Raw genomic sequence first — 13282 nt, forward strand, 5'->3', positions numbered from 1 at the left:
CTAGGACTCAAAAACTCCACATCTTACCTTTAAAAGTGTCAAATGTAAGATGGGACCGCCTGTCGAAGGTAGCTCAACAAATATAAGTGGCAGCATACCCTCTAACTGCTGCTCACTATACACTTTGCTGTAGCTATTTTTGGGTGTTATAACTAGCTGCCATTAGCAAGTTAGCTCAGTTAGTCGTGCAGCTTAGTGGCACTATTAGCTGAAGGGAGTCTGCCTGGACCAAGACCTGGATTCACAGGAGGAGTCACCACAGGCAACGGTGCTCAACTGAGCTCAAATTCCCTGAACACAGCGGGACACAGAGGATCTGACCAGGACTTTGACTGGGGACAACAAGAAACGGCAGATGGACAGCTCAAAGCAAGGCAGAGCTGGATATCAGCAGTGTGCTAAAAAGGTGTGCAGAGGCCGAATATTTTCACATCTTACTCTGTGATTGAAAGATGTTTTTCAACTAAACTAGAGGCGATTGTGGGAAGACGAATCAAGAATGTGTTGAGTTTTATTTCGTTCACGTCGAGTTACCGAGGCAATTAAGCTCATCTTTGAGAAAAAACAGGAGGGGGGGAAAAAGCCAGAAAGACCAGTGAAAAGCCAGTTAAAGTGAGGAATGAGAAGAACTGACAAGGAAGGACATTAGAGGTAATAAACCAAACAAAGAAGAAATCTGGAAAGGCAGCAGGACCTGAGACCACATCCCTACTTTAACACCCTGATGGAGACACTCACTTTTCGATCAAGATAGCAAAACAGGTCAACCTCAGCAACCGTGCAAACTACAGAGGGATCACACTCCTATCTACATCAGGCGAAGTGCTTAACAGGATCATGTTGAACAGTATGAAGGAACAGCATTCAAACAGGAGCAGCACACAGAGCTGTACCCTACTGACCAAATACAACTCTGTATTGTGACTGAGGAAAGGTGGAATACAGCAATAAATCCATCTATTTAATTAAGGAGTATTTGATGGCATAGACAGGGAAAACCTATTCTTCCTCTATTTGTGATCTGTCAGTCAACATTATGAGGTAACATCATGTATGAGGCAATGACCTGCATCCTGTCAAGGATAAGTGCTGTCCCCTTTTTTTATTCTTGCCAGCAACTGACAACAATCAAAGACATCCTGTGCTGGACAACCTGTGCTTTGCAGATGACTTGGATTTATGTCTCAAACTTCTCAAGAGATGCATTAGAAGATGAGCACGGTTGCACCACCCTTTAAGGTTGACCTTGCCCCAAAACCACAGAAGAAAGATCATCAATGTTAACATTTTTAACATTCACATCACATCAGTGAAGGTGCGATGACAGATGAAAGATAGAAAGAGGTGGAAAACTGAACAAACCTCAGCAGTGTCATTGACAAGTGAGCAGATCAGATATTGCAATACGGGCAATAGTTGGCAAAGCAAAAAAGCAATATCCATGCAGTTGAACAGCATTAAAATGACAATAAACAACAGTAATTGCAAACCAGTATTAGGGTGTTTAACACTAGTATCAACTCAGTTCTACTTTATGGAGCAGAGACATGAAACGATAACAGGGATTGGTTGGTCACCTTGGCAAGATGGCCGACAAACAGTTGGTAACGGGATGTAAATGCAGACAACAGAAAGATGGTAAACGTGTGAAGCTAGCTAGAAAGCAAAGCAAAGACAGCGATGTCTGGATAACTCTTGTTGGTGACCTACGTCCCAGGACCACAGGGACCTACTGTCATGTTCAGGACTCTTCAGCAGTGCTCATACCTGCTGAAAGAGGAACTTGGAACATGGTCTGTTGCTGTTTTCTGAGACACTGACCTCGTTTGTCTTGGTTTTATCTAAAATGATTTTGTCTTGAAGGTCACCAATATGGCACAATTGTGATGGACAGTTTTGAGTGTCTTTAAAGTTCCCATCAAGTCCAAATTGCTGTTTAAGTGTTTTTGTTGCTAAAGTTAGCGCTAACTGCTGCTAAACGTAGTTAGCTGCTGTGAGATTGGTCCTTGCTGACTCAGCCGCAGGTTACCAGGAGCCAACCCTCGCAAGAGAACCACCTTAGTATTCCCTAGCCTTCATCTTCTCAGAGGCTGTGTTGTTCCTTTCCAGTATGGCCGTGTTCACTAGGAGCTGCCAGTCCATGCAGAGGCAACGTCGGCGACTCTGCAGCTGGGGGTTGGGGTGGGGCTCAACGTACAGTCTGCGCTATTGGCTGCTGCCTGTTTCTTACAGGAAACACGTATCCATGCTTAAGCAAATAGCACTCCACTACCTGTTTCATGGAGACTTTAAAGCTGCTTTAAAAATGGTCCTCAGTATTTCCAATCTAAACATAACTATTCTACATGCACGGCTGGGTGATCCAGAGAAACACGTCTTAGTAACAGGATGATAGAAAACAGAGTGTGGCTGTTAGCTGAAGAGTTTCCTCCCACACGCTCAAATTGGCTGCAAATATATTCTGTCAAATTCAGTCGTGGAGCTTCCAGAGTCTTACCGTGACAGCACATGACCCAAAGAAGCAGGTTTTTGGATTCATTCAGGCCACCTATCATGTTTGAGTGTAGATATTAATTGATGTAGTTGCTGGGTATATTCAAACATGAGAAGTGAATTTACTATGTCAGCTTACATAACATGGTCAGAGCTGGAATAATTACTGCACTGATAGCAGCCTTTAGCAAAGCTAGCAAGATATGTTAATGTAGGACAATTATAATGTTGTTGTAGTGTATTTGCCAACAGCTGGGGGACAGGAGAGAGGTTCCAGGATGCTGCTGAGCTGTTACGAGCCCCGTTTAATGGAGCGTCTGTGATTGGATGTGCCTTTATATGAATGCTGTCACACTTATTTTTTAATACAGTGTGAAATAAGGGATGGTTTTGAGAGTTTCTGTGTGTTCGGCCCCGTGTGTGGCATATCAGCTTGTCAGACACAACAGCCACTGCCGATGTAATCTTCAGTTGTTACCACTGTTGTACACAGTGACAGTTGTAATCTCTCCCTTTGTGACTCACTTCATTTCTCCCTAAAATGATTACTGAAGCTGTCTTCTCATTTTTCTACTTCACTCCCTCTCTCTTCCTCCGTGTGTGTGGTCGGTAATCAGTCAGCTTAGCTCTTCATCTCAGTAAACACCATTAGCCCGGAAGACCAAACCAGCCAATCAGAGCACGGTAGAGCCGGCTGGGCGGCCAATGGCAGCGAGGAACACTGAGTCCCTCGTGACACGCTGACCTGCTGCATGTCGGCGAGCGTTGCTATGGAAACCCTACTGTACAGAGCGGCTCCGAGGAAATGCAGTGGAGCGAGGGAGGATAGAGAGAGGTGGGAGGAGAGGAGAGAGAAATGTTGGCAAACGTAGGAGAGGAACCAGAAGCCAAGCAGCAGTGATAAGATAGAGGAGGAGTGTTTCCTAGAAATGTGGCATCAGGTGTAGATGGAGGTGAGAGTGGGACTGGCAGGCAGCCTCGACCTGACTGTGGGAAAAGTAGCTGGCTCTTAAGTGCGCTGCGTGTTCCAAAAGTGTGTAGGCAGCAGAGCATCTTTGAATGATTTGGCTGCTGACTCTTATTGCTTTGGACATGACAGAGCCCTGAGGTTGTAAAGATAGACTGTCGGCTTTCTCCTGAGAGTAACCTGTGTTTGGCCTTTTCAGATGACCACTTCCCATGCTAGAGTTGATTTCAGGGTGCCAAAGTCATTAGCATCACGTTTCACAACTTTGACATTTTGATTTCAATCAAATAATCTTAATATGTGTTGACGTTTACAGTATGCATAATAAATGTCCACCTTCATGCTTTATTTAGCAGGAACACTTTGGTCTGGAGCAACGTCAAATTCGAGTACACAAGGAAGATCCATTAAGTCAAGAAAAGACTGACAAGTGAGTTTTTCTGACATTTCTAGAGCCGTGTTTCCACCGCAGGAATTTTCCCCAGGACCTTTGGAGGATCTCAGTGCCTTTCCACCATAGGGACCAGGGTCGAAATTAGTTTCATTATAGGGACATTATATTACCCCCCAACAAAGTCCTTGCTCTGGGGGTATAACTTTAAAAAAAGTACAGAAATGTTGGGGGGGGGGGGGGGCATAGCAGCAGTGAACATTTGTGATTGGCCAAGCACAGGCAGCATTTTATTACAGCCACCATTTTGTGCTTCAACTCATCAACATGGAGTTACAGAAAAAAAGAGTACGATAGATAACTGATTCGGACATCCAGGCTTCTTTGTTGTAAAGTCTAAAGGGGAAAATGGCGTGAAAAACAGCCATCACTTATTCATACATCAGCAGACTGATTTGCCAAATCTTTATTATTGGCAGGTCTTTCGACCCTGGTGGAAAAGCAGACAATAACAGGTTAAAGGAAGCTTTTAGTTCTTTGAAAAGTAGCTCCTGGGACCACAAGTTCTCTGTAATTTGGGTGTTCATTAAGGACAAATTCAGATTAGTCAGATTATGACAGCGTACAGTTCAACTAAAAACTTCACTACAGTTACTCTTAAATGACTTAAATGTGCTCTTTAGCCTCTTTTAGCTCTTTGTTTCAGTTGAATGGTACATATGTGTACTTCAGCCTCACCATTCATCTGCAGAAAGTAGCAGAAAACTTCTAAATGCTAGCTGTCAGATATTATCTGGCAGACGGATAAAGTTACTAAGTAGCTGGATAGGAAATTTGATTATTTAGCTGCTAGAGAGAAAGATTTTCTAAAGTGTTGTCGGCGAACAAAGTGACATTTAGCTTAAATTTGTCAGGTGACTAAAAACACCAGTCCAAATGAATGCTAGTGTTGGTCCATGCCTGCTGAATCTGTAAAAGTTAGGCAACAGTTTGTTAGTTGCTAAAACATCAGGATAGCGTATTTACCCAAATTGCCTCTAAATGAATCTGTTTTGTGGCCAGAAATGAATTACAGCTTTCAATACATGAAATGTTCTTTCGAATAAAGCTCATCAACTCGTCTAAGCTGAATCTGAAATATAGGCTGCTTCTCTTCATTAATATAGCATTTTCTCTTAGGCAAGACACATTTTGCCTGGCCATGCTTCACCCAAGGGTTTAGTTGTTTGAATTTGTTACAGCGTTCCATTCTGTACCATTTAAGCCTCTATAATTTTCATCTTCACCCCATCTGTGTGAAGGCCTTGGTGTTAGCTACCAGCTATTGCTATGTATGTTAGTCCCCTGACATACTAAGACTGCAGTTAGAGAAACTTCTTCTGCTGAGGGTTTTACACAAACCTTTCTCTTCAGCATTAGCCATGACTTTTGAAGAAGCTAACTGAGACTAAATTAGAGTAAACTTAAGGATAACTCAGGGAAGGAAGTGTGTCTGGTGAAAATCACTAAAAAGAGACATGTTAGTTGTCAGCCATAGAAAGATAAACCATTCCCTCTTTGGACACTTATGATAGTATTTATCATTATGAGCGTGATCAGTTAATCTGTCCATTAAAATCATTTTTTTTGGACATTTTTGTTGCGTCAGATTTTTATGAAGGACAAATGCATGCTGTTTTAATAAGGACACTGTGTACTGTTGGAGCAAGATAAACACTCATAACTAGGCCAATCTGTGCTGCATTTACAGTATGCGGGTTCAAATACTTCACAGAGCTACAGTGTCTCTCCAACACGTCCCTCCCTGGGAGGTTTTCTTATCAATTTTTTTTCTTTTGCTTTCCATTTTTATCTTTCCCTTTCTTTCTGTAATCATCTTCCTCATCCCCTGATTAGAGCATATCTTTCATGGTAATCATGGTAATCATACATCCATCCTTCTAGCCAGCCGGCCATCCTCCCATTGTCTGCTGATAATATAACTGATCCATTCATCCATCAGTCTGTATATATGTCCATCCATCTATCCCAGCCTCCCTCCCTCCATCCGTCCGTCCCATCTGTCTGGGTAACTATCAGTCCGACTTCTTCCCATTTGTCCTGATGCAACCTCTGAAACCAGTCTGGTCTAAGGATTTTATCAGGCTGCTCGGGACTCTGTGTGTGTGTGTGTGTGTGTGTGTGTGTGTGTGTGTGTGTGTGTGTGTGTGTGTGTGTGTGTCCAGACCAGTTGTTGTAAAACGGCCTGCTAGTTGTAGAGTTATGCAACAAAGCTTTGCTTTAACTGCATGTATGCTACTGTCAGCTCTGTTGCTCGAGTCACACCACCAGATTTGTGTGCATTTTTGCACGCACAATATGCTTGGGTGTGTGCAAGTGTGTGTCTATTTTTAAACCAGAATCCATATGGTGTGTGTCTCATTAACAGTGACTGAACTGAGCCCGGGTCTAAGACTCAAAGTGCATTGATTTCAGTTTCAGGACAAATCTGCAGCTGATTCAAAAGATATTCCACATACTAAAGTCCTTTAAATGTGCACTTTGAACTGACCGCCTTTTGAATTCATAATAGAAACACATAAGGGGCAGCATATCACCATAGTTACCGCTAACTGCGGTTAACTGTAGCCGCTGTTAGCTAGATAGCTCAGTTAGCTGTGCAGCTAGCAGTCCCACCTGGGAACTCGAAGCACCAGGGAAGTGTTGATCTTTACATTTCCAGCACAGGAGCTTGGACCTGGATGGGCCGAGGCTAGCTGGTCTTTGCAACACACAACGTAGACGTCACAACATCTAAACTGTTATTTCTCCACATTCTGTTGATACCTTTTGTAAATTTTGAATGTTTTCAACTGGAAGTCTTACATATTGCACTTTTAAAATATGTTTACAAGTACAAATAGAACCAGAAATGTCATCAATCATACATTTTGGTGACATAATTCATTTTTCAGCTTTGTACTGCAGTCAAATTATTACTATTATTCTGGGTGTCACAAGTGTCACAATAGTATTGCAATTGGAATTTTCTGGACATTTCCACCAGTAGACTTGTTTCAAGCTGTATTTTTATACAGTCATGCTAGCAGCATGGCTTTATAGGAACTGCAATGTCGGTTGGGAAGTTGATCCGTTACAGTACCTTGGTCCAGACTAAAATATCTCAACAACTGGTGGTTGCATGTCACATAATCTAGTATAGATGTCACTGGTTACAGAAGATTAATACACCCTTTCTGAGCAGACATGTTGGCTTGTCATAGCAGGAAAAGCACAGGAGTGACCAATAATGTTACAAGGCTCCATTCTAATAAGAGTACTAGTAAGTCGTGTCAGTAAGTGAGCATACACAATACCAGAGCCCAGGAACTAGCTCAACTAAATGGAATGAAGCCATCATTAATGTAAGAAATTACACCTGTACTTGTCCTGCTTTGACAAGTCAACACGTCTGCTGTGGAAAGGGTCTATTGTAGTAACTTTTATCCCCTTTGTTATAGCACCATCTTCAACATTTTATGACCAAATATCTGCAAAACCAATGACATAAGAGCCTTCTTTGTGTGTCTGCTGCTAATTTGCGAATATTAGCATGCTAATATGTTAAACTAAAATGGTGGTAACCAGCTGAGCATCAGCATGTTAGCACTGTCATTGTGAGCATTTTATCATGCTGACTTTTACATTTAGCCTCACAGAGCCACTAATGCCTGAACACTGTTGTTTTGTCTAGACAGAATAACTAAAACCACGGCTAATTACATCTCATTTGGAGTGAAAAAATGTTTGAACATTAGCTGCCACGCTGAAGTGTGAATCTTTTGTTCTGTGCTGTGTATAGATTAATTACAGGAGTAATTAAACTGGCATGGTATATGTAACGACATGGATTTTATGTCTCCACCCTTTCTGTTAAATGACTACAGTGACATTGTAATCTGCTTTCTAAAACACTTTGTTTTCTTGGCACTTGTTACTCTGGAGCTGCTGTCCTCCTCTGTCCCTCCAACCTTTTACATATCCCTTAAGACTGCATGGCCTCAATTGAAGGACTCCAAATACACAGTGTGTCCTGATGTAGCTGAAAAGAGGGGTGAAGGTTGGGAGGAAAGAAAAGATGCGGAGAAAGGCAGAGTCAGATGTAGACAATTAGAGTGGAAATTTAGAATCATGTTCAAAGCCTGTCCTGATGCAACCCCTCGCCTCTGCAAGGCACAGCAGAAGAAACGATGACCCGAGAAGACCTCCAGACAAACTCCTCCTAATGCACATCTGTCACATGTGAAGCTGTTATTGGCCTGTCAATGATTGTCCAGTAATAAGTCCATTTCACACAGGACAGTTGTCACTCACTCTCAAATATCGCTCCATAACAGGCACAGTTTGGTTCACACATTCTCACGTAACACACTTGAACCGACCACCAAAACACCCACAATGCATCTGCCCGTGTGTCTCTCCTCCCCCTCTTACCTCCATCTGAGTACGTCTCTGTTCCGTATCCGTCCTGGAGCCCGTTGTTCCACGTCCCCTCGTACTTCCCGCTCGTCCCCGTGCTCTCCCGCAGGCCGTAGCGTCCCTTAAAGCCGTGCGTCCACTCGCCTTTGTACACCCACCGGCCTTTATTCTCGACGCCCACGCCATGTCTCTTGCCCTGGGCCCAGGTGCCCTGGTAGGTGTTCCCGCTAGGCCAAGTGTAGACACCCAGCAGCTCGAAGCCATGGGCCCAGGACCCACAGTACTCGCCCTGGCCCTTGGGTCCGGTACAGATCCCGTGGCCGTGCGCCTTGCCCTCCTCCCACCCTCCGCAGTATGACCCCCCATCGTCAAAGTTGAACCTGCCGCCAGTGGACATGCATGAAACAGGTCTTGGCAATTCCCCTGAAGCCTCAACAAAAAGAAAAAGAAAAGAAAAATAAAACGAAGGGAGGAAAAATAAGGACAGGTTGGTGCTAGAACCAGTCCATGGAGCTGAGGGTGGAGGTTGGTGAGGTCAGGGGTGAGGATGAGGAGAGAGTGGGAGGGAGAGGGAGAGAACCCCCACAGAATTTAGGCAACACCACCCCTTTTTTTCAGCTGGTTCGGAGAAGAGGAAGAAGAAACAAGGCGAAGAACAAAACTTGGCCCCTCACAGGGGTGTCTGGGGTCTCCCGGCGTGGTGGGAAAGGTTGAGGCTGTTCACACCATCCTCTTGGTGGGCTCTTTGTAGCATCGGTTAGCACTTTCCAGCTTCTCTGTGGCAAACACAGGTGAGAGAGGAGGAAAGTGGGCCCAGAGCTGCCATTATCCTCTCTCAGCGAAAAGAGTTTAAAGCATCAGGCAGCTCCACCGGTCCTGCCATCGGCCTGCCTACACAGTCTACGACACACACAACTCTTCCTCCTACTCCTTTCCTGCTTTCCGCTCAGGCCCCCGCGTTCACTCGCCTCCTACCTGATGATGCTTTCACCTCTCTGGGGTGTAGAGCCGAGAAGTCTCCCCGGTGGCAGCCCTTCAAACCTCCAAGCCTCCAGCATAGAAGCCACCCTCAGGCTCCCTGATCAGCACCCAACTGGAGCTGTGACATGTTGAGAAGAAGACTCTCCTCCGCAGAGATTGTTTTTTCTTCGAGCCCACTCTTGATGATCAGACAAAAAGAAGACCATTTAAAGTCAGACTCTGTAGCTCACTTCAGGCTTCAGCATCCTCTTCTTAGTCCCAGCCTTCACACACACACACACACTGTGCCTGGTCACACAGCGAGGCGACACTACACATGCATAGAGAGAGGGAGAGACAGAAAAATGGGGAAACATAAGATAATCTGCTTGGCTGCCTTCTTTTTTTTGGTCTGTCCTGTCTTGCTGGAGAGCAGCAATGCAGTCTCCTGCCTTATGCAGGCACACAGTATATGCAGGCACACACACACTCTTTCTGACAGCAAGTGCGCACACACACACAACGAAAATAAACAAGTGAATTCATTAATTTCTCCTCCTCTCTTCCCCCTCTCCCTCTCTCTCTCAGTCTGTCTGTAGGTCTTTAATCCACTGCGTCCATAAGTGGTTTATCTTCTGCGTGGGTTGCCTTCAGGTTGCCTGCTTGATGAAATAACATCCATCTATATGATCCTGTTATGGTGTGTTGCGTCCTCTTCAGCATCTCCTGCTCGTCTCCATGTTTCCCTATGGAGCGCCGGCTGACGCACAGCCTGCCTTCCTGCCTGCTGTCTTGGTCTTACAATCTCTTCTCCTCCTAAGGCTGGATCTCAGTATCTCTCTCTCTCTCCCTCTCTCTCTCCTGATCTGTGTGTGTGTGTGTGTGTGTGTGTGTGTGTGTGTGTGTGTGTGTGTATGTGTGTGTGTGCCTCTCTCTCTCTCTCTCTCAGAAAATCTGCTCATTAGAGAGGACTGTTCCAATGCTGCCAACCAATCCCCCCCCTCCTCTGCTCAATAGCACACTCCAGCTCTTAAAGAGACACACACTCTGCACGGACACAAGCGTCTCTCTCCCTCCATCACCTGTAGCTTTTTATCATTCTCTCACCCTTTGTCTTCTCTTACCGCATCTTGTCTCAGCTGGTTGGCTTGATCCGAGCGTCTAAAGATGACTGCAGTGGTAGTGATACATATGTCCAGCCGGCAGACAGCTGAACGTTAAAGGAATAGCTCAACATTTTGTGAAATGCGCCTATTTGCTTCTTGCTGAGATTCAGATTAGAAGACTGATACCACTGCATGATCTGATATTGTCGTGTTATTGTTGTTTCTGGGGCACCAGGAACATCATTACAACTGGCCAAAACGTTTTTGTAATGTCAAAGCATAGGGACTCAGGGAAAAGACTGGAAACATACACACATGGGAGAAGTTATCTTTTCAAACATGCATTTTTAACATTGTGATAAGGTATATTTTAATCTAAACCATGTTTTTTTAAAACATAAAGTATGTGGGTTATAGAGTGTTACAACATTTTCCAAATGGCATAAAACCCCAGTCTTCTACACCTAATCCTAGTCCTACACCTAACCCACGCAGCCACAGTGTTAAACAGGAACTTTTTAACCAGCTTTGTATTTTTGGTTGTACATGTAAATGAACAAGGTTGAACTGGAGAGCCCCCCACTTGTTTGCCAGCAAAAAATTGCCAAAACCAGAGGCTTTAATCCTAGTAAATGAGTAATTAATCAAATATTTTTACTTGTCAGTACGTGTCAGGTGACACCACAAATAAAGGTGTCAGTTACCTGAAAGATACTTAATGCTGAAGTTATCTTTTCAACATAGCACGGAGGACAAAGAAGTATATGTGGGAAAACAAGGTTGTTAATGATGGTCTATGCAGTGGATATTCTCTGAGGAAGAAACAGCACAAAGACTTCCTATTGATTAGCTGATATGGATACTACCAGAATTATGATACTTGAAGGAAAACCACACTTAAGTGTGAAATGGATTTTATTTACTTATAGCACCTTGTTTTGAGGCTTTCAAATGATTGACTGATTGCAACATTGACTCTGATACAGATTTTTTAATTTACACTATTATGGTCCGTCAGTATGTGAAACAATGAAACATGATCTACAAAGTCCAGTTTGAGTGACAGGTGAAAGTTATAATTTGGATGGCCAGAATTAAATGTAGCTCCAAAAATATAGAGGGCAGCTTATCACTAGAGCAACCAACAACTGCTGCTCTGTATAGTCTACTATACACTAGATGCCGTTAGCTAGCTTCATTAGCCATGCAGCTAAGTGGCCCTATTTGCTGAATGAAGTTTGCCTGGACCTCAGATCATCCGGCAGTCACTGCAATGGAGCTCAGTTTAGGAGGGCTCAGCAGCCCCCAATTAAACATGGCTGAACAGCAGACTGGTGCTGAACACAGTGTCTGAAATAGACAGCGGTAAGTTTGAAGACAGGGGATACAGTCCAGAGGTGATTTACAGCGACTCTGATCTCTGACTCTGAGGACTGTGACTCTGGTGAAAAAACACCAGGCAGGTGGGAACAGGAGACATGGAAGTGGGAGAGGACTGAGAGAGAGCTGGGCTTCAGCAGCCGGTTAAACCGACACGAAGAGCCAGAATATGGTTTGTAATACTTACAGACAGGATTTTGCAACTGTGGGGACAATTTTATTTTATGTCAGGATGATTGCGAGCCTAACAGTAGAAAGATACTGTTCACGTCATACTAATCCGCAAGGAATGTTTTTCGACCAACAACACCTTCCTGGTTAACATTGTGCTGTTCTGCTGCAAAAGTTGAGCTCGGTTCAACTTCTTTTTTGCCGGACGTTTTGTCTTGGCGCTCCCGCTGCATTGACGGACACCAAATTGCATCCCACTGCTTTGCATGCAGCAAAGATGCTTTGCTAAAACTTGTTTTCAAATTTAATATGTTTCAAGTATTGGCAGAGACAGTAGTAGCACATTTTCCATTGGGATGCAGCCATGACAACACATGAGAAATATTCATTTGGCTGTATTGTTCACTGCTGTTGCTACTGGTACACATGCTTTTGTTTAATTGCCAGTTACTTGTGCTGGTTGGGTTTTAGAGCTGAATCTTTCTCCCTGTATGATTCACAGTGGATTTACCCTTAAAGTGCCTTGCTCAGGAGTTTTTTGTCCCACTATGGACCACTTGACTGATGCTTAGATGTCAGGGTGGGAAGAATGGAAACACCAGGTGATACAACGTTAGTAAAATTATTATTGCAGGTGAACTCCTCTCAGACCATGCATTTTGTCTGTCCTCTCTACCTCTCCCTGACTGTCCTCTCCATGACTTCCTCTAGACCACGAAGAACTCTCTCACGCTTCTTCCCATGTCCTCCTTTCTCCCGTTCAACTCCTCCCTACAGCTGCCCTTTTGCTCTTGTTGTCCTTGTCCTTCTGTCTGCCAGTGTCTGGGAGAGCTAAGCCAATTCCAGCACAGATTACAGTAATAAAATCACTGTGAGGCTGGGGATTAAGGCTTAGGCCTCTAAACACACTGGTAGTAGAGAGAGAGAGGGAGGGAGGGAGTGAAGAGAAAGAGGAGAGAGAGGGATGGGGGAGGGAGAGAGAGAGATAGAGAGAAGGTGAGCAGGAGAATGGGACACAGTTAGTTTGACTTCCTGACCACAACATGGGGATTAGGATTTAGAGAAATTAGTAACACAAGTGTCTGAGCGCACAACTCCATGACATCATCTGACCAGTGTCAATTAGAGCTAAGAAGCTGCTTACACAATCATGGATAATTGTTACTGGGTCATGAGGTTACATTTTGACAAAAGCAGAGCATTAATGAAATAATGGGTATACAATACATATGAGAGGATGTGTAGGTCAAAATTTAGAGGTTAACTCTAAAAGTGAGGTTTGTCTATCTATGGTGCCTATGAAAAGTATTCACCCCCTTAATTGTTTTCCCCATAACTGCTTTTATAAATTGAAAA

The 13282-nt window shown here is 44.0% G+C and overlaps 1 protein-coding gene across 1 annotated transcript in view; it reads right to left on the bottom strand.

Annotated features, from left to right (window-relative positions):
- The window catches only part of jph3b (junctophilin 3b), a 56315-nt gene extending 46158 nt beyond the window's left edge, over nt 1–10157 (bottom strand). Inside the window, exon 1 of the mRNA XM_084365443.1 lies at nt 8325–10157. Coding sequence (XP_084221569.1) covers nt 8325–8706 — 382 coding nt within the window. The 5' untranslated portion in view covers nt 8707–10157. The remainder of the gene's footprint in view (nt 1–8324) is intronic.
- Nucleotides 10158–13282: the final 3125 nt, after the last annotated feature.

The sequence above is a fragment of the Pagrus pagrus genome (genome assembly GCF_965226575.1).
Source record: "Pagrus pagrus genome assembly, chromosome: 10".
Lineage (NCBI taxonomy): Eukaryota > Metazoa > Chordata > Actinopteri > Spariformes > Sparidae > Pagrus > Pagrus pagrus.